The 27,063-nt window shown below is 40.5% G+C and overlaps 1 protein-coding gene across 1 annotated transcript; it reads left to right on the forward strand.

Moving 5' to 3' along the window:
• The first annotated feature begins 1,016 nt into the window (after positions 1–1,016).
• Positions 1,017–17,808, forward strand: LOC129761986 (uncharacterized). The gene is made up of 4 exons (XM_055759892.1): positions 1,017–1,397; positions 4,151–4,987; positions 12,817–14,866; positions 16,084–17,808. The coding sequence occupies exons 1-4, from the start codon at positions 1,245–1,247 to the stop codon at positions 17,211–17,213; spliced, it is 4,170 nt and encodes a 1,389-aa protein (XP_055615867.1). The 5' UTR covers positions 1,017–1,244; the 3' UTR covers positions 17,214–17,808.
• Positions 17,809–27,063: the final 9,255 nt, after the last annotated feature.

Raw genomic sequence — 27,063 nt, forward strand, 5'->3', positions numbered from 1 at the left:
ATAACGATCAGTTATGCCACATAGTTTGATCAACGAGATTTTCTTCTACACTCCTGATCTTCGAACACATCGGGAAATGCTTTTATCAATGAGTCTTTAACGATGGAAAATGTCGATGAAGAGAATCGATCAATGTAGATAGGTCTGTTTCTAAAGTTACGCTTGAATTCTCGCGTAACTTTTGAAAAGGTCCTATGTAACAAATGTAAACAAATCGAGTTAATGGATGCACGCTATTAGTTTTTAATCATTGAATGTATTACAAAAACAATCGTTCACGTATCTATCTTCTTCATTGTTTTGTCGCCGATACAAAAAATATCCAATGTACAGATTCGGATTTTAAGCACTCGGCTGTTACTTCGGACGCCACTTTCCTCCGACGGCCGAAACGTCCGAAGTAACAAAGCATTCAAAACAACTCGCAGTGGTGCTTCGGTCGTTTTGGAATTTGTTTCTTACAGGTGTTGTTATCGATTTCAGTGCAATTCAACGAGTGAAAACAATAATAATCAGTCTTTAGAACGAAATGCTGATATTTGGATTGTTGTTTAATAGTTAGTTTCAAATTCTTATAGTGCAACGTAACATGTCCAATGTGCAAACGCGGGCAGTCGAAACGTCCAATGTAACATTTTTCGCTCCGAGGCTTCAACCTTATTCTCAAATCACGGAACAACAGTTACGATTGGTCTTACGGAGTTATTCTTGACAGCTAGTGGTGAAAACTGTGATAAAGATCGATAGCTTTTAAAACAATTCGCGAAATAATGTTCGGGTCTTCAACTTCGTTTTTCTCGAGTTGGCGAAAATGTTACATTGGACCTTTTCAAAAGTTACGCGAGAATTCATTATTAAAAATTGGTTTGTGAAAAACAGTTTTGTCTTGTCGTCACATCTGTGGTCTGTGATAAATGTCAACAAACTTTCCTTCTCCGGATGATTCTCATACACATTTGCACCAACCAATCGATCAACACATTGATGGAATTGTGTGCGTGATATGTGTTACCAATCGCCAGTATGAGAAGCGATTGTCAAGTCAAAAAGCAAAGTTGGAGTGAAAAGATGACTGCCTCCTCGTCGGTCGTTTCTTCGTCGCGAGAAATTTTGTTCTGAAGTTGGCAAATATTCGGTGCCAAACGAGTGTAGAGGTATTCCGTGCTCTTAAACAACTGTCCGTCGCGGAGACCACCGATCGTTCAGTGCCGCAGAACGTTGTGGAAACCTGAAAACTACAAGAGATGTTCGAAGGCGACTTGCGTCCGGAGCACAATGAAGGCCAGTTTTGTCGGCTGTGCTTTAATAAATCTGATGATTTATGCCCGCTGTTTCCACCAGCCAGCATTCCGAACAAGGCTCTGCTCCACAAGATATTCGACTGTACCACCGTAACGGTAAGACTTACAGAGGGCACACTCCAGGCAGGGAACGAATGAGATGGGGTCTGATGGAACTCCAAGCGGAGAGCATTTTAATGGAAAATACACCATTCCCCAGTGTTGTTATCCACGGTATGGGTATGTGAGAGGGACAAATGTTTCGTCGGTGAGGAGAGGCCGGAAGTTTATGAGTTTTCACGAAAAGCTATTATATTTCAGCAAGAGTATGAAATGCGCTGTGGACTTTTGTATGTCTGTTTTCTAAATTATGCTTGAAACTATTTTTTTTCTTCACAAATTATTCAATATCGATTTATATCAACCGCTGTAGTAGTAGGTATGAACAAACAGTGTGTATGTATTTATGTGCAATTCATGGGAAAACTTACACTGGTAACATAAAAGTTTTATTAAAATCTTGCGCTACTAAAAAAGCAGTATAATTTTCGAAGCCGTGTTGCCATTAAAAGGGTAAGATTGAACCGCACATGAAACATTGTGCAAGTGTCAAATTTTAATAGAAGAGGAAAATTCGTTTACGGTTTTTAGCTTTGAAGTATTTTGTTATGTAGTAAATGTATATGAGTTACATAAAGTGGGATAGTAAAAAATGTTGGTTTGTCCGGTTTAGGGAGTTTTAACGCAACCAGTTAATGCAAATCGATTTTTTTTTTCATGAAAATCAAGTGTAATCAACACAAGTTTGGGTTTATTCGACATTTCCGATTCTCTAGTTGCCAATAATACCATAAAGCGTTCAAATTATCCAAATTTCTATGCTTTTTAACGATTTTCTCTTAAAACAAATTATGATCACGGTTTGTCCGGTTTAAGAAATCACCATTTTTGAATGAAGGAATTCGAATTTTTACTGTTTACTGTCATCATATTGATCCATTCATAATTTAGGCTTTCTTCAGAATATTGCCTTTTCTCGGGCATTTGAAATGGGAACAACACTCAACACAGAGAAACTTTATTTCTGCTACGCGCGAAGAACACCATAAACAAAGTGCAGCGCACCACATCACTGATATGGAACTAACTCGGTAAATAATGGGATTTTCGAAAACGTTATTTCTATGGTATATTCTTGAAGGCCTAAACATCAGAAATGTGAAGAAAATTTTTTTGATTTTTTTTTCAAATTTCTCGATTAGAATACTGTCTTAATGCATCTCGAATATCGCGTTAATCTACCGAATCATGATTTTGTCATGACTGGAAAACATAAGCTTATTCCGTCTGTTATCGCAGGATGATGCAAAATAGATCATCCTGAAGTAGTTCTTTGCAATGTTTCAATATACGTTGCAGTTTGTTCTTCGAACGCATTTTCCCATGGTCTCGATTGTGCGAGTGTGTGCGAGCTGCCTGATTTCGAGATTATTCGATACCAACGAATAAACAAGCTAGTAGCCATAATTAATGTGGATGGAGTACCAGACGAGAACCCTCGTTTTAAAAAGGTCATATATAGTTTCGATCTATAATTTTAATCAATTGAATCTTGATGCAATATTAGTTGCTACAAATTCTCCAAAATCCTCATTTTCAGCGTTACACGACGCGTAAGATTTAATTTCCGACTATGATGTAATTTTATGATGTAATAATTTCATGTTCATGAGAAATTACGTAAATACAATATAAACAAAATTAAATTATGTTTAATAATTATGATTATGTTTGAGTACTTTTCCCGGTCGTTTTTTGCCAGCAATGAGAAGTCTAATGTGAATTTAATAACGGAACAATCTATAGCCGATGTTAGTAAATCGAGTAAACAAGCTTCCTGTATTCATGTGTACTCTACGCCAACAAGCGTTCTTGAGTAGTTAGAACAAGCATCTTCGAAGGATTCTCATAATTGCTCAAAAGCCTTCGATTTTTTGGTAATATTCAATCTACCAATAGCACAAGACCTCAACAGCCCTTGCGGATAAACGTTCTCATTTTCAACACAAATTTTCAACAATCCAAATAGTGTCGATCACAGAACTGTGAGATGAGAATTATTTTTTGACTGTCAGGTCCTCCAAAAAGGGAAAAGTCGAAATCAATGGAACGTACAGGCGGTAAACGCTACCACCGAAATGAACAACACTACATCAGGATCTTCGCAAATATGACCTCCAAAAAATCAACCGACAATCGTAGAAAACAATAACGTTATCATAAAAACCTCTATTTTCATAAAACACTCCTCTTTGCTGGTTCGATCAAGATAAAAGCATGGGAAGGAAGTTCTCAACCGTCTCCGGATCGGTTGCACCAACGAAACCCAAGAAAACTTGCTTGACCGCTTAGAAATCTCCGTTAATATTACGAACGGATGAATTACTGCTCCGACTATCTCACTATTATTGTAGTGATTATTTTTCGAGCTAAAAAACAAGCATGATACTTTCCGAATTGCGCAATTCAAATGCAAATTGGCATCACTGGAGTACTCAACCATTCGGTTAGCACCGAGAAATGTATTGGATTGATTAGGAGGGTTACGAACGAGCAAGAAAGAATGAGGTGGGGGTGGAAAGGGCAGATAACTGTGTGTGAGAGGGTGTCAATGGAATAGAGGACGGGAGGCGGACCCATTCCATTCTCGTAATAAATACTTGAAAATGATTGAATATGGGTGGTGAGGGAAACGGCAGAATTCGTTGAATACAGAAAAAAAATTAATTGACTCTTAAAAGTTTTGTAGGAAATTCGTTTTTCGGTGTGTGTGCGTGAATTTTACGGAATGTTCTTTTCTTTATTTCCAGCTAAGTTTTCGGGATGATCATAATGCGAAAATATGCTCCAGCTGTATCGTCAACATCGAAGCCTTCTTCAAGTACAAAATCAAATGTGTGGAAAACGACAAATTGTTAAGAAAACGTCGAACAAACTTTTTTTCCGGGCTTGGCCTAACTGCAGAACCAGCTGCCGTGCGTCCTATTGGCGTGCTAAACAGTGTGAGGAAAACACTTGATAAACAGTTGGAACAAGAAACGGACAATAAACCAGAATCAAAAGAAAATTGTCAGGTTAAACAAGAGATCGTTGAGGAAGATGATGACGATGGATACTTTAATCCCGACCAATTCCTCGCCCAAGAAACGCAAATTGGCGAAAAGCAGCTAGATCAATCCTCATTGAATGGAAGTAATAATGAGCAGAGCAGCTTCGAAACTAGCAATGCTATTTTTGAACGGGGCTGGAAAACAACAGAGTTTTCCCCCCAACCAGGCATTTCCGGACTGAAGCCACTGAAGATCACTGACTATTCGAATTTGACCGGTAAGCGTGGACGGCCTCAGAAATTCATCACTACAGTCCCTACGGAAAGGCTTCTCGCACGACCAAGCCAATACCCCAATCCATTCCATACGTCATCTCCGATACCGCAGCCGAAAGGATTCGAAAGTGCCTACCGGCAGCATCTAAGCTTGAGCAATGGCGTGCGGATGCCAGTCTCTCAATCGGTATCCCTAGGCGCACGATTTGAACCGTACTCCACAAATGTCTTGGAGCAGACGAGGAAAGTACAAAAGTTCCTCGATGATGGACTGCGAGATCTAATCATGAACGCAGGGACGCCTAATCCAAATTTTTCCATTGTAAGTAAATTGAGCATCTAAAATGTATACTTGAGTTTATTTCGATATAGTCAAACCTGTTTTTGCGCGATTTTTTTTTGTGCGGTGTATGAAAAAGAACATGTTTGATGAATTTATCAGCCATTTTGATTTTTTTTTCTATTTTTTGTTTGTATTTCATCGCACTACATAGGTGATGTGTCATACTATTAGTTCTAAAGACATTGACAGACGGCAATCTGCTGCACTTTGTGTAAAACCTCGCGACAAACCGGACTTTCGAGGTAAAAGTTGGGTATACCAGTTCCAGGTGCCTCAACGAAGAAACTAGTGTACCCAGAGATGTCAACCTTCCTAATTTTTCAGGATTTTCCAGACTTTTTGGCACGTTCCCCGATATCCTGACAGACACTCAATTTTACCTGATTTTTCAAAAATGATCCTGATTTTCCTGATTTTTATGCTTTTTAATTTATTAGAATGAACATTATTCGTAAAAATATACAGGATTCCCTGACAATGTTGGAAATGAGAACTGTCATAATAGCATGTATGCTCACATTAAATTAGGTTCTCGTGGTGCAAACCTACCTAACCTTTTCATCAAAATGTATGATCGTTAGAAATCGACTGAATAAGCTCTTCCAGAGTGAAAATACCGAATTATTTTCACTACGCATAAAAGATTCGAGGCTTTTCGAAACAGCGCTGGATAATTTCATGAAATCAGAATATCTGACGAATTTAAGAAATAATAATGATATTAAGTTTCAGGAATAACACTATGACGAAGGAATACGTTTCAGAGAGTATTGTTACTCAAGAGAAATTTTTTGAATTCAAAGCCAACATAATGAGATTTTATACATTTGCTCGTCAAATTGACAATAGAATCTTTAATGGTGAAATTATAGTAAATATATCTATATTCGAATCTTCTTCTTCTTTCTTTGTTTTTAAGAGGCTTTAAACTTTGAAGTTCATTCGCCTCTAATATTCGAATCAAATAACACTAAAATTTTAAAAAAATAAACAATTCAATCGCTAATGATATGCTTTCCGTATTAGGTGAGTAAAGATCCATTCCAAAGTATGACGATTAGTTGGAAGAAATTATGAATATTGATTTCTCTACAATTTATTGTAGTGATGTTGTAGGTTTTTGCGAAAAATTATTGAATTGTGTTCAAGAGATTCCTGAAAAGTTCTCTCAATAGCAAAAACTTCAACTATGATCAGCATGAAAAAATACGAAGAAACTAACATCTTCTAGTTAGATTGAAGTTTTAAGCTGCGTGAAAGATTGTAGAACAAAATAATAAGAATGCAAAATCTTATTTAGGGGTAAGAAATAATGCGTGAAATTCAAACTTTTTTCAAATATGCTTCGGGTTATCCGATTTAGGAAATGGACTGTTTTTTTGTGAAATTTGTTGTTCTAAAGGTAGCTTTATAATGCCTCTGTCATAGAAGTCTTGGTCCTTGTTGGTGAAAAATCTAACAATCGATTTTTACAGTCTTCTCTTGATCCCAATTTCTTTTCACTCAGAAAGTTTTGCAATGCGAGCAAAAGATGATAATCGCTCGGTGCCAGGTCCGGACTATATGGTGGATGTATTTAAACATTTCAATCAAGCTCCCGAAATCTCTGGCGAATCATTATAGACATTCGTTGTCCTGATGAAATAAAACACCTCACTACAGCCAGCTAATGTTTCTATGGTGGTTCGACACCTACCCTCTCTCTAAGGAGGGGAGGTAGTTTGCTATACAAATGAAACACATATTTTTGCATAACTCAAGAACTAATCAAATAAATGGAGATAAATTTGACATGTGAGGGTTTTTTGGGTATGAGAAATGATGGTTAGACACCCCTTTCTCCTCTGGCATAAAAATATTACACATATTTCAACTAACCAAATTCCAACCAAACATGACAACTGAAAATTTTCGGAAACGACATTTTCTGAAATTTAAAATATATTTGTTATTTTTACCAACCAAAATATTCTCTAGAAATCATTCATATGACAGAACAACGTTTGCCGGGTCAGCTGGTGTAGAATAAAATTGAATACAGTGCAACCCCGATGATCCGTGGTGGCGAATGGTGAATTATTCACCACAGCGAGTTCCATAATAAATCCATAGACCTTCTCGGAATTTCTCAGAGAGTGATAAGCTCATGCACATTTGTTTTGGTCATTGCTTTCACAATATTTAACCCCTGGTGTACACGACCATGTAGATGGATAGTTCAATGATATCTGTATTGATACAACATAGTTTTCATGCTAAAATATATATTTTTTGTGTTTGTACTTCATTGCTAGCCCTTTATTGAGTTATCCGCGATTTTCGTTATTCGCGGTTATCTTGCACGATTATTCCGCGAATAATCGAGGTTCTATTGTATATGTAAGTCTGCCTATAAACATCATAATCTTGTCATCGACACGAACTTTCCGGACCAGTATGAGCCATCCTGTTTTTTCCTGATTTTTATTTTCATTCTTCCTGATTTTTGAGATTTATTGTTGGCAACCCTCAAGATTCCATCTTAGTTTTCGTAATCACCAATGCGAACGACAACCTTTTAGTAATGGTGGGGAACACGCATATGACATCAAGATCTAGGGAGCTATTAATGCTATTGGCAAATGAGCTATCGAACGTAGTTTCAAAATTTACAACGGGGCTGCGTTCGGGAGTCAAAATCTACAACGAACGCATCCTCCGCCGTTGAACGTTGAAAATATTGTGGTGGTCGACTGCAACCCGAATTTCATGCACCATGTCGATGAAGAACTGTGCCACCGTTCAATTATTTTAAAGCATTACCAAACCTCGCCGGAGTAACAACCAAATCCGAATCGGAGACGACCAGCAGCGGCTTAGAGGACGGGATTGTGGTTGCCTCTAAAATGCCGGCCACTTCTGCCGAGAAGACCTGGCAGATGTCCGCCACTTTTTTTTGCTGGAAATCAGTCTGTTATTACCGTCGCTTACCCCAAATCCAACTCCTGATGGGCCTTTTGAGCCGTCCGTATACCTGATTTCGTGGAGGCGGTATTTTTCTGCTATGATGGCCTTGAAATGTTCTGGCAGACCGACTGAGCTTACCCCGGCTCGGAAGTTGTTCCTGATACCGTTCTCCATGAGAGTCGTTGGGAACCTCCAATCGTTCGCCCCAAACCAGGATTGTTTTGCCACCGGGGGAAGGTTGGAATGCACCACCCGCTGCAGGATCGTGTTGCTAAGGGCGGTCAGGTGGGTCTCCCCCTTACCGCTGGTTTTCGACAAAAAACTGACAGTCCTAGATACGATAGCCAAGTCGATGATTAGGTCGAAAGGGGGTTCCCCAATTTCAGCGCAGACAGAGGCAGCTGTTTTTGGAGATAAAGTGGATTTGACCGGTCGGGAGGATGTAGGAGTATTTATCAAGGAGGAGTGGCTGGAATGAGTGACTTGTGTTACCCCGGATGTTTCAACACTTTTTGTTTGTGGCAATGATGACCTGGCTTTAGATATTTCTTTCATTGACGCGGCCATGTTCGCGATGGTATGGTCTTTTTCGCCTATTTTTTTTACCAGGTCATTTAGCCTTCGATCCGGGGCTGCCTCCTTGTTTGGTGTGTGGTCAGGAGCTCGGTCATCTCTGACAGCTTGGGCATACCTTACTGGCCGACCATTTTCTGCCTCAAAGATCAATCTTGCCATTTTATAGTCGACGTCCCGGTCTACTTTAATCTTTTGGATTGTATTCTCCTTTCGGTATTCCGGACAGGAACGGGATGCAAGGTTGTGGTCTGCGGATTTGCATCGGCTGCAGAACGAAGGCTGCTGACATTTGGGACTTTCAGCCGGGATCACATGGTTAACGGAACAATTTCCACAGGTTGGCGTGTTTTGTCTGCACCTTGTTTTTGTGGGTGCGACGGGTAATACGGCCTTGTTCTGACTCGAAGATATCCGAAATAAATAAATTCAGGTGTACATGTGCCATTTCAGGTCAGGATTAACACAGGGATGTTTTATACCGTGTCTGGACCGGTCCGCCGCTTGAGTCTTCTAGCCGCTGTCACTTTTTGATCTTTGAGGTAGTCCACAATGTCCTCCTCCGACATATTTGTTGTCTGTGCGCAGCTGACCACACACTTGGTACTGTTCAAGTGTTTATGGTAGGTGACCTTAACGTTTGTTCCATCTGAAAGTTGTGTCAATTGTAACAGAGCCTCCGCTTTTTTTTATTTCTAACTTTAAGAGCATAAGCCGCACCATTGCTCTCAGGTAAGGCACCCTCTATTTCGCCAACACAGTTCTCAACAGACTTGCGAATGAGAAAGGGAGCGGGGGGAGGTCTTTATCTTTACCGTCATCGCCTACACCAGTAATACGCAATATGATAAGCTCACCGTGTTCACCAGTCGGATCCATATATCTTGGTAGTAATGCCCCCGAATAACTGCCTCCAATCTTGCGGTGGTTTCCACCATGGCGGCGGCCCAACGGCTACTTAAACTCTGGCAGACACCATTAGATGTTTTCGTTAGCGCGCACTACGGGGGAAGCCTGACCCCTACCCTACGACCGGTACGGCTTCTATGACCACAAAGAGCAATAAAATTGTTTATTTTACACAATTAAAAAATAATACAATTTATCCACAAAACAAGTTAACACAAACGAAACGTCCAAAAACTTGTGTGCGGCACTGTAACCGCACCGGCGCTAGATACACAACAGACGTAAATAGTGATCCCCGATTTTTGAAATTAATCGTTCATCCACTAATCGAATACTTTTAAGCAGTTTCTTATTCGATACGATTAATCGATCCAAATAATCGATTAATCGATTAATCGTCACACTGAGAGAAATAATTAGTTAGACTAATATTTTTCATTTATTAGAAAGCCATCTGGAATCAAAAAAGTGTTCATTACGCCTGAAAATCAATTATTATTTTTTACGCTCCCCTAAACTCGTAAACGAAGCTCATCTCGCATCGACGACATTGAACTTCTTTTAGGAGTTTAGGAGAGCGTCAAAGATAATTATTGATTTTCAGGATAAAACTGCAGTGGCTGTACGGTTTTTTTGCTCTGGGTTTGAATCGATTAATCGATGTAAATTATTCGTTCGCTTCGATTATTGGTTGTGCAGTATTCGTTCGATTAATAATCGATTTCTGTAGGAAGTATTCGATTAATCGATTAATCGAACGATTATCGGGGATCACTAGACGTAAACAATTGTTCACAATGCCACCGGTACAAACGACATTCGCGGCGAATAAATGGACAATACGGACACAAATAACGACGGTAAAATCACTTCTACGGCCTGCGTGGTGCCCCGTGAGGTTTACACGTACAATGAAATACAACGATAAACAATATAAACGTAAACAACGATTATTCGCAGCGGGAGAAAAAAACAATGTCTACTCGCTTGCGATATAACATGCCACTGCACAGTCGAAGCTCTCTATATCTACAAATCTCTTTATAACGACATGTACAAAGATCCCTTAAAAATCGTATTGAAATTCTTTCCTTTTTTGCGACATTTCTTTATAGCGACCATTCCCTGTAGCGACAGATTACCGCTCATACTTATCATTCTCTTTTGCGACAAATTTTCAATGCCACTCCATTCACAGTGCTATAATAATTAGCAGAATTGAACTTAGTATATGACTATGAACGAAAATAGTCTAAGTTATGTTTTGTGAAGATTAGTTATCTGTTCACGCACAACTAATATAAATTTTCGGATATTTTACAGAGAAAAATTTAAATTGGAACATGGTACTTAACCTGGACACATATTCAGATGCGATTCGACTGTCGGTACATTTAGATTTTTTTTTCTGCTGCTGTTGAGCAATTCAAATCCGATGCTTTACCGCTATTAATGACTATAGCCCACAAGACATTTTCAGTATGAATGAAACGGGTTTGTTTTTCAAATTCTTACTCAATAAGCCAATACTCAATACTTCAAAAGCGATAAATGTCACGGGGGCAAACATTCCAAAGAGCTAATCATAGTTGATGTGGCAATAATATGGACGGATCGGATAAGTTGGAAAGTCTGGTCATTGGTGAGAGTGTCAAACAAAAATGCGTGGATGGTGAGCGCGATGTTTGAAGCATGGATTTTGAAACTGGATGAAAGAATGGTGACTGAAGAAAGACGTATCATTTTGTTTATTGATAATTGTCCTAGCCATCCAAATAACAAAAATTAACCAACAAAAATTGAGAAATTGCTGCAATCCTCCGTGTATTCGTGTATTCGGGCCTGAGGGCCTGATTCTCGAATACACTTCACGGTGGAAACGAAACAAACGGCACGCCATTGAACTACGTTTTACGAGTTAATGAAGTGTCGAAGATAATGATGAGTTTTCAGGCAGAATGAGCACTTTTCAAATGAAAAATGAAAATTAACTTCTTCGTATCAAACTGGTATTCAATGTGAGTGGAAAACTTTGTTTTCTTCATGTGATATAATAATCTCACACAAAAATTTCATCTGAAGATAATTTGATATTATAATGATAAATTTAGTGGGAAACTAATCTCGCATCCAGATGTCGACACCGTACCGTTGTCATCGCGAATGCGTTTCATACCGTTTCCACCGTGAAGTGTATTCGTAGTGTATTCGAGAATCAGGCCCTGATTCTCGAATACACTTCACGGTGGAAACGGAAAGAAACGTATCCGCGATGACAACGGTACGGTATCGACATCTGGGGCCTGATTCTCGAATACACTACGAATACACTTCACGGTGGAAACGGTATGAAACGCATTCGCGATGACAACGGTCCGGTGTCGACATCTGGATGCGAGATTAGTTTCCCACTAAATTTATCAATATAATATCATATTATCTCCAGATGAAATTTTTGTGTGAGATTATTATATCACATGAAGAAAACAAATTTTTCCACTCACATTGAATACCAGTTTGATACGAAGAAGATAATTTTCATTAATGATTTTTTATTTGGAAAATGCTCTTTCTGCCTGAAAACTCATCGTTATCTTCGACACTTCACTAACTCGTAAAACGTAGTTCAATGGCGTGCTGTTTATTTTGTTTCCACCGTGAAATGTATTCGAGAATCAGAGCCATTGGGCCTGATTCTCGAATACACTACGAATACACTTCACGGTGGAAACGGTATGAAACGCATTCGCGATGACAACAGTACGGTGTCGACATCTGGATGCGGGATTAGTTTCCCACTAAATTTATCATTATAAAATCAAATTATCTTCAGATGAAATTTTTGTATGAGATTATTATACCACATGAAGAAAACATGAAGTTTTCCACTCACATTAAACACCAGTTTGATACGAAGAAGTTAATTTTCGATAATGATTTTTTATTTGAAAAGTGCTCATTCTGCCTGAAAACTCATCATTATCTTCGACACTTCACTAACTCGTAAACGTAGTTCAATGGCGTGCCGTTTATTTCGTTTCCACCGTGAAGTGTATTCGAGAATCAGGCCCATTATTTTTATGTGAAAATTGTTTTTTTTTATGTAAACGCTGCGTAGATGTTTATTTCCTTCATACACACATGCGATTTTTCCCATTTTCGTATTCTCAAATAAAGAACCGAATATTCGGCTATCCATCGAAGCTTGATGGATATTCAGTATCCAGCCAAACTACTATCCGTTTCAGCACTACTAATAGTTATTCTTAACACAACTAAAGGAATCGACAGTCAAAAAAGATTATGAGGTTTAAAAATCCAAATAGAAATCAAAACTATGAATGAATACTCAAACTTTTCTTTTATTTTTTTTTCAACAGGACGGCGGTTATACTAATTTTAAAGTTGTCAAGGCACGCTGCAATTCGTATAATCTCATCTTCGAAGCGAATCGTTTCCTGCGGCGCAACAAATCCTGCAGTGGCTTGCCCAAATGGTACTGGGCATGTAGTATTAACGGGTGTCCAGTCAAAATCTGCAGCTATAAAGGACGCCTCTATAAAACTAATGACAAAATCAATCACATTCATCCTCCCACCGAAAAGGACGACTCGCAGCACGAGGTAATTTTGCCACACCAAATGCAGGAGCTGTTGACACAGAGCCCACAACAGCAGCCGCAGGTGGCATCCACTGGGCAAATCCAACCCCAGCCAGAGCAGCTCACAAGAAAAACTGTTGATGATTCTTCGGCATCTGTAGCGGAAGGAAATTCTTCCAGTCCCTCTTTGGATGAAGAATCAATAGAGGAAACAGGAGCATACACGACCTTGAAGGAAGAAGATGGTTCACAGAGTCTACTCTATAAAGAGCACAAATTTAAACTGCTAAAAATAGAAAACGATGGTATCAAGATTTGGAAATGTACTGTCTCCAAAGAGGATGATGGACTGTGCAGTGATATTATACGCCAATTAACCGATGGAAGGATTAAGGTACAAAGAAGAGTTAAGAAGGAAGATTTAAGCGAAGATGAAGATACGGCTAATGACGATGAGGCTGAAGGAGGGAGACGAAAAAGTCGTCCTCCAAAAGTGGCGGTCTATGACAATTATCATTACAAGTATTGTCATGCTAGACCCGAGGGTACCTTATATTGGAGATGTGTTATGAAACAAGACAACAACTGCTTAGCTTCGTTGCACACGAAGTCAACATTTGAATTCCTTAATTTCAATGATCAAGCACATAATCACGATCCGCCGGATCCATTGGTGCAGTTGGAGAACGCAATAATATGCATGATTACACCTTCGCAGAAACCTCCAACAACGCCTCCCATGGGCTCAACGGACTTTCAACTTGTTAAAAGTGGCCAAAAGAGGGAATTTCTTATTTATCAAGGGTATCGCTACTACTTCCAGTATGAATCCAAAAACGGCAAACGCTCCTACAGATGTACAATGTTTCGTAATTGTCCTGCAGGTGCGTTCCTGATGCCGGACAACACTATTGCAGAGGCTAAAAACTTCGTCCACACTCATCCTCCGACGGAGAATTTGGAAAAGTATGTCACAAAAGACAGTCTGATAACGAGTCCTATAAAGAATGCCGACGGTCAACCAGCTAGGCAACAAAGAACCGTAGCTGAGAGCGGTCAATTTCCGATGCTGAACGAGTCGGTTGTAAGCGCAAGCAGCAATGAAGAAGTCGCTCGTGCAAATGGTTATAAAATCATAAAAAATTATAAAAACAAAGAGATTCTTATTTACACCGGATGGCGATACTTCGTGGATTACAAGAAGAAAAATGGTGGCCAAGTATGGCGCTGTTCCTCTCATAGGCTTTGTCGTGGTGCCGTACATCTATTCCCGGACGGTTCGATCAACTTTGCCAAGCTGGTTGACCATAACCATATGCCTCCTAGACGAAGTTTCAGCAGCTCACTGGATTCTAGTGGGATGAGGCCAAATGACAACCCAAATAACGTATACACGAGTGGTGTATTGCCTGATGTGTCGTCAACTGCATACACTCCACCGTACCATCGATATATAACACACCACGGGCATCGATTTCGCTTTGCGACACGTAAACGCGAAGGCACCATTTATTGGCGCTGTGCAATGAGGCTAGATACCAAGTGTCCCGTTTCCTTCCACACGAAAGAGGACACTTATGAGTTGGTGAGCATGAGAAATCATGAACACAATCACGAAATACCCGCTGTTTGGCCGGAAGTTGCCGGAGGTCAGATCACCGAGGAACTTCCCACGGTTAAAATGCCTCAGGAGGAAATTGGAACATCGGACTATATTTTAACAAAAAACTCAAAGGGTCGAGATGTGATCCTCTACCAGAACAGTCGGTTCTATTTGGACTACTCAAGGAAGGACGGCAAAATCGTCTTCCGATGTTCTTCTGTGGCAGGTTAGTTGGATACAGTAGAGCAATTCTAGGCCAAATTGGTCGGTCGCTGACCGGACGCTCTCCGATTTTTTTTTTCTTCGAAACCTTGTACATATGCTGGTAACTACCCGAAATCACAACTTTCATTATTTTTTTTAGTTCGTTTATTTTTACAGACAAGTTTCAAGGAACCGAATTCTTGATAACATTTCAATTACTATATACAAACAGTTTTCTCAACTCTATAGTTGGTAAAGGAGAAAACCTATTACTCGCGGTCGGCTCGAGTTTAGAAGGGTGACATATTTTTTCAGAAAAAGAATGGGATATAAGGAGATTGTAACAATGTTGATGAACACACTCAATTCTTAAATCTATTCGTATATTTACTGTGTATTTACATTTCAACTTATTCTACTGCTTAGCAAGAGGATTAATTGTGTCGTCTAGTTGCAACACCGGTCAACTTCTCAGATACGAGAAATTGTTTTTTTTTCGGTTTTCTAGACCTTAGATACATTATTCCACTTATTGAACAGCCGCCGATCCAGATCACTGCAGGGGCTGCTTCCTCTTTTTCGGTTCCTTTAGGCACTTCACCCCGAAACTCATTAAAGAGCAAAAAAAACTCGAAGGGGATAAAAAAACTTCGAAACAATGCTTGTAACAAAGAAGCCAAAAACCACATCCAGCTCCGGCAAGCAATTGACGAGGAATGAAAATTTCATTATCATATGACCAATTTTTATTCTGCCTGGTTCTTTAAGGGCGTATGCAGAAACATTGATTTCAAGGTGTCTGATCAAAATATTATGTACGGCAAAGTTTAAAAATTATTAAACTATTTAGAAAAAAATACCTTTTAAATACACCGTTAAAAAATCTTATACAAAAATTGAATTCAATGTTAAAAATCTCAATATCTCAAAAGACCATCCCATCGGTGTTTTTACATATATTTTAATTAGAAAAATCTCTCAATTCATCAAATTTTGTCATTTAGTAGTGCGATGTCGGACTCCTAAAAATAGAGATATGATTTTTTAAATTATTTAATTTCAATACTTTATATGATTGTGAAAATAGTGGTTTCGGGTAGTTGTCAGCATTTGTACACAGTTTCAAAAAAAATCCTAGCGGGTCGCGTCAAAATCTGCCGTTTTCCGGTTAATTTGGCGTTGTTTGCTTGGTAAGAAAATGAAATGTGAGTTTATTTTTTTTTGCCTCTTCAATTTCAGGTTGTCGCGCCACCGTTTTCCTTCTACCAAACAAAACCCTGCTCGTTAGCCGTGATCTAGTGCACACTCATGGGACGACGTCAATAATGGGCGGATTGATGAATCACTCTCTCTCAATGATGGACCAGGACGGAGACAACAAATCGGACGATGAGATTCAAATTGTACCGCCTCCTGATCCTTTGAGCATTGACGGGAACAATTCGATCGATCCCGCTTCCTCATCGTCATCCTTACAGTTGCCTAAATTTATCGTTCATCATGGATACCATTATAAATTCGTTTCGAAGAATGTCGAAGATCGTACGGCATTTTGGCGCTGTTCAAACTACGAAGCCAAAATGAACTGTCAGGCATCCATCTTTACTACTCTGGCCGGAGAGGTGATACGAACCAACAATATGATGCACAACCACAAGGCAGAGGACTACAACAGTGCTTCGGCGAACAATAGTCTGGCCAAACGGAAAGCACTCATCGGTTCGCGTGATTACAAAATTGTGAAAAACTGGAAAAATCGCGATGTGCTTGTGTTCCAGCAGTGTCGGTATTTCCTGCATTATGTGCGAAAAGATGGGAGAAAAGTGTGGCGATGTTCGGCAATCCGAAGTTGTCATGCCGCGGTTTACTTGGGAGCAGACGGTCGGGTTGATCAGGTCAAAGGTGAGCATGTGCACGATATAAGACAGGAAGGGGAACCAAGGAGGAGACGAGCGAGGAGATCTCGTCTAGAGATTATGGAGCACGATGGACACAGCGGAAATGGAAATGGAAACGGGAACGGGAACGGGAACATTCATCCTGGAAATGGAAACGAATGGATCGATTACAGTGACTACGGAATGCAGATGAACAGCAGTAGTAATGACAACAATTCCTTGTGGGATAACTTTAACCCACATCAGATGGCTGCGGGAATAGTTGGTGATAGTGGAGAAAATTTTGATTTTAGTTATCATTCTGTGTTTGGTAATCAACCTAGTTTTGGGGGAGATTTTGGATTGCTCGGGGATGGAACAGATGCGACCGGTTTGGAAGATGATGATGAGGGTCTTCCATTGGAACCGGATGTTAGCTTCCACGAAAACGAGAATTATGAAGCAGTGGTACAGATGGAAGATAATGAGTAATTATTATTTTATTTTTTATTAGTAATTATTACTATTTTTAAATGAGAAAATATTTAACCTTTTTTAGCAAAATAGAGTTAGGTTATAAGCGTGTCGCCACGCGAGCATACCTGAGAAAAAGTTGTTTATTTCGGCGAAAATTTTCCTATTAATTAGTACTGTTGAAAACATACAAATTTATGTTCAGAGAAAGCGAAAGTATTCATTTTAGGAATGTCCCTTGTTAAGACAGTTTATAAACCATTGTGAGATACGCGAGAATAAAGTGAAGTAACTTCCTTTAGTTTATCATTCATTGCAACGCAAGTGCATATAACCAGCAAACAAAGATAACAATATCTCATTTCTTATATGGCAGAGAAAGAGAGCTAGAAAATAATATTCCTATAAATGACTTTAGTTAAATATTCGACTCATATATTATTTTTTTCAAAAAAAAAAACAAAACGTAAATGAACTAACACACACACACACACCCACACACGGAAAAAGATGAATCGCAATTTTACATGGCCCATTTGCACATTTAAATACTACATTATTCATATGATGCAAATATATTAATGAAATTATATATGATATTTATTATTATTTATTTCATAGAATTTTATGATACATAATATCACATCAATAAATATGGCTCACATAGCGGCAGTGGCGTAGCGTGGCCGGGTGACACCCGGGGCGGTTTGTTACCCCTCCAACAATACTTAGTTTTCGTTTTCGAATGAAAAATCAAATTTATATTTATTACAATATTAGATATAACGAATAAGAAATCATTCACACAGTTCAGCTTGAAGCGATCGGACGCTTTGTGCTATTGTGCTCGCGTTTCGGTAACAGCTATTGTTATTGGCTGGTGTTTTTTCCTCAACCAAGTGTGCTTCTTCCATCGCGTGTTAATTGTGGGAACAGTGAAGTGCGCTCAACAATTCCCACCAACTGGAGTGAATAGCTTCTCACAGCAGATACTGGTGAAGGTCTATAGAGAGACACTTTTGATCGCCGAATCATCGCCATTTCCACCGCCGACGTAGGTGCGCTCGCTCACCAATACACCTACAGCAGTGTAATAATAGACGCCAACACGTGATCAACTGGACGGTGCAGAACGAGTCGAATATTATCTGCGCGGGGTGCGCATTTAGGTGAATACGCATAAAAATACATTTAGAGAAAATATATATAAATATTATATTTTATTTTATTTTTTTCTTGAAATAGTATATTTTTTTATTTTATTATTGTGAAATATTTAAAAAAAAATAGAATTTAAGTGCCATTTATAATGGCAGAAGGTGGGGGGTCTCCGAATATGGAGATCTCAGACAATGAAACCAATGAATCCCCCCCATCAGGTAAAAAAGGGAAAACACTTAAACGTGTTCCTAAATCGCAAGATGTTTCTTCTGGGGACGAATCAGCTCATGCTAATAAGCCCCCTCATAAAAAAATCGCAAATCTCTCCTCTCCACCTCTTGACGCTCCCACCCTACCTTCGACTTCGGGTTCCCTTTCTGTTATCCCCGCTACCACTCAATCCTTACCTTCGCCTACTCCCCATGTTGTCTCCCTTCCCACTCAATCCTTGTCCTCGTCTTCCCCCTCTGTTACCTCGTCTTCCCCCTCTGTTACGTCCTCCCCCCGTGTCAAGGTTTATCCAGAAGATGCATCTGGAACTGGCCCATGGGTTGTTTTCTTTCGGCCCAAACCAAATGGAAAAGCTTTGAAAGTCATGCAGATCGCGAAAGATCTGGCAAGGTATACCTCCGTGTCGGAAATTTCGAAGGTTAGACCAAACAAATTGCGAGTTGTCGTGACTGATCGAAAGGACGCAAACAAGATTGTTGTCGACCAGCATTTTACAATTGAGTATCGGGTTTACATTCCCTCTCACGTAGTTGAAATTGAGGATGTGATAACCGAAACGGGTCTGACGTGCGAATACATTACGAGTGAAGGTACTGGCCGTTTTAAGAAACTGCCCTCGATGACTGTTAAGATCTTGGGTTGCCGCCAGCTCGGAACAGTCTCCCATGAAGGGGGTGAAACCAAATTTACGCCGTCCGACTCGTTTCGAGTCACCTTCGCTGGTTCAGCTCTCCCGGACTACGTGATGGTAGAGAAATTGAGGTTAGCCGTGCGACTTTTTATTCCGAAGCCAATGATTTGTCAAAAGTGCAAGTCAGTTGGTCATACGGCTGCTTATTGTGCCAATAAAGAACGCTGTGCCACTTGCGGAGAGCAACATGTGGGCGAAGCCTGCAGTGCGACGGTAAAAAAGTGTCCATATTGCGGGGGAACCCCACACGTGCTCTCAGCTTGTGAAGCATACAAGAGTCGCTGGGAGAAACAGAAGCGCTCTTTGAGGGAACGCTCTAAACGCACTTTTGCGGAAATTTTGAAGGGCGCTTCTCCACTGGCTCAACAACAACAACCAATCAACACACATAATGTTTACGCCACGTTGCCAGTTGACGAAATGGAAGCGGATACAGCTAACGGGGGCACGCCGCCTATTTCTCAAGGGAATCCCCGGCGCAAAAATGTGACCACTCCCAACGTTCAAGGACAAGTCCCTCCGGTGATACCCCCAGTTAGTTTGCCTAAAAAAACGAGTGCAGCGGACAAGCAAAATCAGGTTCCTCCTGGCTTCCGTGGGAATGGTTCACCTTCGAACGACCCAGCATTCGAGGGAACATCAAAAACCCCAAATGTCCCTGTTTTTCCGTCAAGTTCAACTTCCCAATCGGGATTCATAAAGTTGTCCGACCTTGTGGATCAAATTTTCACGTGTTTCAATGTTTCCGACTCCATCAGAACCATTGTCACCGCAATGCTTCCAGTATTAAAGACAATTTTGCAGCAATTGATGCAAACATGGCCCCTCCTTGCAATGATTATCTCTCTTGATGTCTAATTTAAATAGAGAGGTCGGAGATATCACTGTTTTACAGTGGAATTGTCGTAGTCTTATCCCTAAATTGGATACATTCAAATTTTTAATTCATAAGTTCAATTGTGATGTTTTTGCTCTGTCCGAAACTTGGCTTTCTTCGCAAGATGATCTCTCTTTCCACGATTTTAATATTATACGCTTGGACCGATATGACAGATACGGAGGGGTGCTATTGGGGATCAATAAGTGCCACTCATTTTTCCGAATTGATCTTCCACCTATTGGTGGGATCGAAGCTGTTGCTTGTCATGCAAACATCAGAGGCAAAGACCTCTGTATTGTCAGCTTGTATTGGCCTCCGAGAGCTGCGGTTAGCCGCAAGCAACTTGCTGACACGTGCTCACTCTTTCCTTAGCCACGGTTGATCTTGGGAGACTTCAATTCTCACGGAACCGCCTGGGGGGAACAGTACGATGACAACCGTTCATCGTTGATATATGACCTTTGTAACAGCTTCAATATGACCATTTTGAATACTGGGGAAACAACACGTGTACCTAAACCACCTGCTAAGCCAAGTGCTCTTGACCTCTCGCTTTGCTCGAACTCACTATCGTTAGATTGCAAGTGGAATGTAATACAGGATCCCAACGGTAGTGATCACTTGCCAATCAAAATTTCCATCACCACTGGGTCGAATTCTTCTGAATCTATAAATATGGCATATGACCTCACAAGACACATTGACTGGAAAAAATATGCGGACGCGATTGCTCTAGCCATCAATTCCAGAGATGGTTTACCTCCATTGGAGGAGTATAACTTCCTTTCTCGTTTGATCTATGACAGCGCAGTTCGCGCTCAAACGAAACCCATCCCAGGTTCCACCATTTGCCGAAGACCTCCCAATCTATGGTGGGATAGCCAATGTTCCAAGCTTTATATAGAAAAATCGAATGCATTCAAAGCTTTTCGGAAACGTGGAACTCCTGAAAATTTTCAAACGTATTTAGCCCTTGAGAATCAGTTCAAAAATTTGATCAAAGGGAAAAAACGTGCTTATTGGCGAAATTTCGTGGGAGGTTTGTCACGAGAAACGTCAATGAAAAAATTATGGAAAGTGGCTCGAAACATGAGAAATCGCTCTTCAACGAATGAAAGCGAAGAATATTCACATCGATGGATTTTTTATTTTGCACGGAAGGTTTGTCCCGATTCCGCTCCCGTGCAGAAAATTGTTCGAGATATACCACAAGATAGGTGCGATCTTGATTCCGAGTTTTCGATGGTAGAATTCTCTCTTACTCTCCTTTCATGTAACAATTCTGCTCCGGGATCGAATAGAATTAAGTTCAACTTGCTGAAAAACCTCCCTGATGTGGCGAAACATCGCTTGTTGAATTTATTCAATCGGTTTCTGGAACATAATATTGTTCCAGATGATTGGAGACAAGTACGAGTTATAGCTATTCAAAAACCCGGAAAACCCGCGTCCGACTTCAATTCGTACCGCATAATAGCAATGCTGTCTTGTATACGGAAATTGTTGGAGAAAATGATCTTGTTTCGCCTTGATCGATGGGTTGAAACGAATGGTCTACTCTCAGATACACAATATGGGTTCCGCAGGGGCAAGGGGACGAATGATTGTCTTGCGTTGCTTTCTTCAGAAATTCAAATGACTTACGCCGAAAAAAAACAAATGGCTTCAGTATTCTTGGACATAAAGGGACATTACACTCTCGGGGACTGCCGCCTCTATTGAATAATATGTTATATAACTTGCTTTGTGAGAAACATTTGAACTTTTCTCATGGAGATTCGACAGTAAGCCGGGTCTCCTACATGGGACTCCCCCAGGGCTCATGTTTAAGCCCCCTTTTGTACAACTTCTATGTAAGCGACATTGACAATTGTCTTACACAAAATTGCAGCCTAAGACAACTTGCAGATGATGGAGTGTTGTCTGTCGTAGGATCAAACGAATCCGACCTGCAAGAACCCTTACAAGATACTTTGAACAATTTTTCAACCTGGGCCATTGGGCTAGGGATCGAATTCTCCACGGAGAAAACAGAGATGGTGGTTTTTTCTAGGAAGCATAGACCAGCAAAACCAAAGCTTCAACTTTTGGGTAAACCGATCACTCATGCTATGTCATTCAAGTATCTTGGGGTCTGGTTCGACTCCAAATGTACTTGGGGGGCCCATATTAGGTATCTGAGTAAAAAATGCCAACAAAGAATAAACTTTCTCCGTACAATTACCGGCACATGGTGGAGAGCCCACCCCGAAGATCTTATAATGTTGTATCGAACAACTATTCTCTCAGTGATGGAGTATGGAAGTTTCTATTTTCAATCAGCTGCCAAAACACACCTCATTAAACTCGAGCGAATTCAGTATCTTTGTCTCCGTATTGCGTTGGGATGTATGCCCTCAACGCATACCATGATTCTCAAGGTTTTGGCAGGCCTACTCCCACTAAAAGATCGCTTCAATTTATTATCTCTTCGGTTCCTCATCCGGTGTAAGGTTATGAACCCATTGGTGATCGGAAATTTTGAGCAACTGATCGAGCTTAATTTTCACTCTGGATTCATGAGTTCATATCATGAATTCATCTCCATGCAGGTTGTTCCTTCTTCGTATATTCCCAACCGTGTTTGTTTTCCTGACTACATCAATTCCTCTGTACATTTTGATCTGTTCATGAAGGAGAAAATCCATGGAATTCCAGATTATCTTCTATCGGGGATCGTTCCTACGATCTTTAATGCAAAGTATGGGCGTATCAATTGCGATAATATGTACTTTACTGATGGGTCCTCTATGAATGAGTCCACAGAATTTGGAGTGTTCAACGTATTTTTTAGCACCTCACACAGTCTTCAGTATCCTTGCTCAGTGTATATTGCTGAATTGGCAGCAATACACTGGGCGCTGGACAGCGTCGCCTCATGACCTGTTGAACACTATTACATTGTAACGGATAGTCTGAGCTCTGTCGAAGCTATCCGTTCAGTGAGACCGGAAAAGCACTCGCCGTACTTCCTTGAGAGAATACGAGAAATTTTGAGTGCTTTAACCAGACGCTGTTATGTCATTACCTGACTCATTAGCAAAGGTAGGTGCAATTGAAGGCGAGATTTATCAGCGTCAAATCGCCTTCAATGAATTTTATTCTTTAGTCCGTAAAAATACCATCGCTAATTGGCAACGCAAATGGAACGAAGATGAATTGGGCCGGTGGTTCCACTCAATTATCCCTAAGGTTAGCTTCAAACCATGGTTCAAAAGTCTGGACTTGAGTCGAGACTTTATTCGCACCTTCTCCCGACTCATGTCCAACCACTGTTCGTTAGACGCGCTACTCTTTCGTATTAATCTGGCCGACAGCAATCTTTGTGTTTGTGGCCACGGTTACCACGACATCGAGCACGTTGTTTGGTCGTGCGAGTTGTATCTTGTCGCCAGATCGAATTTAGAAAACTCCCTCAGTGCTAGAGGAAGACAGCCCAATGTGCCGGTGAGAGATGTGTTGGCTCGGTTAGACCTTGATTACATGTCCCAAATCTATATTTTCCTTAAAGCTATCGATATTCGTGTGTGATTATCCTTATATCCTTATATCCTTTGCGTGCAATTGGTCCCCTTGCTACAAACAGTAGAATAAGTTGAAATGTAAATACACAATAGATATACGAATAGATTTAAGAATTGAGTGTGTGAGATTATCATTATTGTAACAATTTCCTTATATCCCATCCTTTTCCTGAACAAATATGTCACCCTACTAAACTCGAGTAGACCGCGAGTAATCGGTTTTCTACCTTACTTACCTTAGATTTAGAAAATGTTTATGTATAGTAATAAAAATATAATTAAGAATTCGGCTCCTTTAAACTTATGTAACTGAGCCTGTAAAAATAAACGAATTTAATAAAAAAAAGAAAAAGAGATCACAGAACCTTCACGCGATGATGACCGGGACTGACAGTTACAAAGTAAAAAAATAAATAAAATATGGTTTATTTTGGATATCGAAATCTTATCAAATAAATATCTTAGGCCTTAGGCCTTAGGAGCTTAGGCCGACACTGACATTGAACAAGAGCTTCCCGTTAAGCGCACTTTCGCTCTCTTGTTGCGGGCTCGATGAATGCGCAGCATTAACGGTATGGGGCTTAACTTGTTACACATATCTGCTCCATCGTTGACCACAATTTTTTAATTAATTTCAACTCTGATAAGCCTCTTCATAAGATGCCACAGAAACATACACGGTTGGAAACAGTTTCGAACTCTCTGTAAGATTTGGTAGCGATTCTTGGAAGCCCTAATTCATGATGAACTGTAACACATCTAAAGCAAATTCATTAATGACATCATTAGGAATAATTTCCGCGGTCTTCAAATGTCTACGAAGCCTTGATATCTCTAGCAAAAGCTGGTTTTCCGAAACTTCATATTTGCCAGATTGTCAGATCGACTTTTTCAGTTCACTGTCAGGTACTCATAACATATGTCGAGCTTGAACTGCTATAAAAATTTCGACCGTTATTGTAATTTCCGATGAAAATGTCCAATGCATTCTAATATTCCCTCTTCCATCGTTGGCCCGGGTCCGGAAGGTCTTTCGCCTGGTTCATTTTATCTTATCTAGCTATCTAGAAGTACTTATCTTAGGAATTCTCCTTTCAGTAGCAAATATTCAATCAATAGATTTAATAAAATCTTCTTAATGGCCATTTCGACTTGATTGTTCCTTTCAACAGTGAAAAAAAAAACCAGCGCATTGAGTCTGATCACAACGTTACTCAGAGTTGGTCCTTTGGTTTGCAAACATTCTGCGCTGGCGATCGTGCGAAGAAGCTTCCATGATATATTACGCTTTGAAAACAGCAGAAAAATATCTAGTTCTCCGGGAAGACGAGCCGTGCATTCAATTAAATGACAATGTTAGCTGATCAACTGGATGAATAAATTTTGATATCCTATCTGCGTCGTAAAATTTATGATTTCATGATTTCCCAGTATATAAAATGATTAGGCTAAATAGAACTCGTGAAAACCAGAAAAAACAAACGATTCGGATTTTATTTATCGTGATTCGTTATTTAACATCTGGAATTCTGGATCGTAAGGGCATCATTTCGACATACACATCCGCACGATGAAAAAAATTAAAAATTGTGACACGCAACTGAGCTCATGAAAAACTCAAGCATAATTTAAGAGAAAGAGAGAGAAAAGAATAAATGCACTTAGCTTTGTAGAATCCATCTTCACTGCCGTAAAGCTGATTCTCATTCTCCGCTCTCCGCTCCTGCTCCGATTTTCGCTCGGAAAACTGCTTCGCACTATACACACATACAATCTAGCACTTCGGTGCATTAAATTTGAAAATTTAAACAAAGGTCAACAAACGAACGGATCCAGGTTTTGCGTTTCAGTGATCTGTTTCTAAAGCATTCATTTCTTTCTTCAAACTCACAAAGCTGAAAATACACTTTCAAACGAGCGCTTCAAACTTTTCACAAAATCACAGTCCTTTTATTGGCATCACACTACCGACGCTTCTGGGAAAAAAAGGAAAAAGGATCGGAGCGACCAAACACCACGTCTGTACTCGTTGACTGCTCTCGCCAGTCTCCACTTAGTTCATCCGGTAGAGATATATTAACGCTCAAAACTTTGTACTCCGAATGTAACTCCCCCGTTCTCGAGACTTTGAATTTACACCCCAGTACAGAAATGAACGTGTAGTATGACGAAATAATGAACATATAAAAACCAAGAAAGATTCTATTTTTTTTTGGCAGACTTATCTCACTTCTTAACTAGGCGAACCTAGCCAGAATTTTCACCTGCCCCCGGGCTTCTGAATGCCAAAGGGGGACTAGGCTCTGCGAAATGCACGTATCTGCATGCTCGTGCTGTTTCAGTCCTGACCGAGAAATTGTCGGACAATCGCGCAGGTGCTAAGGATGACCGACTTTTGGATGCCGGCCAATTCCTTCTCCATGTTCAACACCTTTAGCGCTTCCAGTAGTGTCTTCGGGATAATTCCAGTTCCAGAGAGAACGACTGGAACAATTCTTGGGACCTCCCTTAGCCCCCACAGTTCCTTGAGCTCCACGGCCAATGGTCGGTACTTGCAGATTTTGCGACCGTGGGTCTCCTCCAGATTCTGGTTCAGTGGAATAGCGACATCGATGATGGTGACTTTGCGGTCGCTCATGTCGTAAACCATTATATATGGACGGTTGTGGTGGATCGAGAGGTCGGTCAGAACAGTGCGATCCCAGTACAGCTTGAAACGGTCATTTTCCAGGACAGGTGCAGGCAGGTACCGGTAGTTTGGTACGTTGTCTTCCAGTAGAGCACATTGGAGCGCCAGTTGTCGATGAACAATACGGGCCTCGTTGTTGTGGCGCTCGGTGTAGGCTGCGTTGGCCAAAACGGGACAGCCTCCCATAATGTGCTCTATGTTTTCACCTGGTTGATGGCACATCCGGCAAATGTCATCAACGTCTTGATGCCAGACGTACCGCCTGCAGTTTCTCGTCGGCATTATCCTGTCCAGGATGGCTATCATGTCGGCTTCTACTACTGAAGAGAGTTCACCACACGTTAACCACAGATTAGATGCGGCCTTGTCGACGTGTGGCCGGTCCAGTTGATGGGGGTGGGTACCATGCACGTAGCACCTTGTTGAAGCACTCAGCTATCTTTGGATGTGCGACGGTTAGCTTCTTGTGCCAGAAGTTCTGAACACCATCGGGGCCCGGTGCTGCCCAGTTCTTCAGGTACCGCGAGGCTTCGCGGACATCGTTTTCTTCGACGATGATAGCTGGCATCTCTCCAATTTCACCACAACTCTTCTCCTCCCGTCTTAACCACATTTGCCCGTCGCGATGTTGTACTGGGGTCTCCCAAATACCA

Source organism: Toxorhynchites rutilus, chromosome 1 (assembly GCF_029784135.1).
Source record: "Toxorhynchites rutilus septentrionalis strain SRP chromosome 1, ASM2978413v1, whole genome shotgun sequence".
NCBI lineage: Eukaryota > Metazoa > Arthropoda > Insecta > Diptera > Culicidae > Toxorhynchites > Toxorhynchites rutilus.

Coding starts and splice junctions, on each gene's coding strand:
- LOC129761986 (XM_055759892.1), top strand. CDS start 1,245: ATGTTCGAAGGCGACTTGCGTCCGGAGCACAATGAAGGCCAGTTTTGT. Junction 4,988..12,816: donor CTAATCCAAATTTTTCCATT/GTAAGTAAATTG, acceptor TTTTTTCAACAG/GACGGCGGTTATACTAATTT. Junction 14,867..16,083: donor CCGATGTTCTTCTGTGGCAG/GTTAGTTGGATA, acceptor CTTCAATTTCAG/GTTGTCGCGCCACCGTTTTC.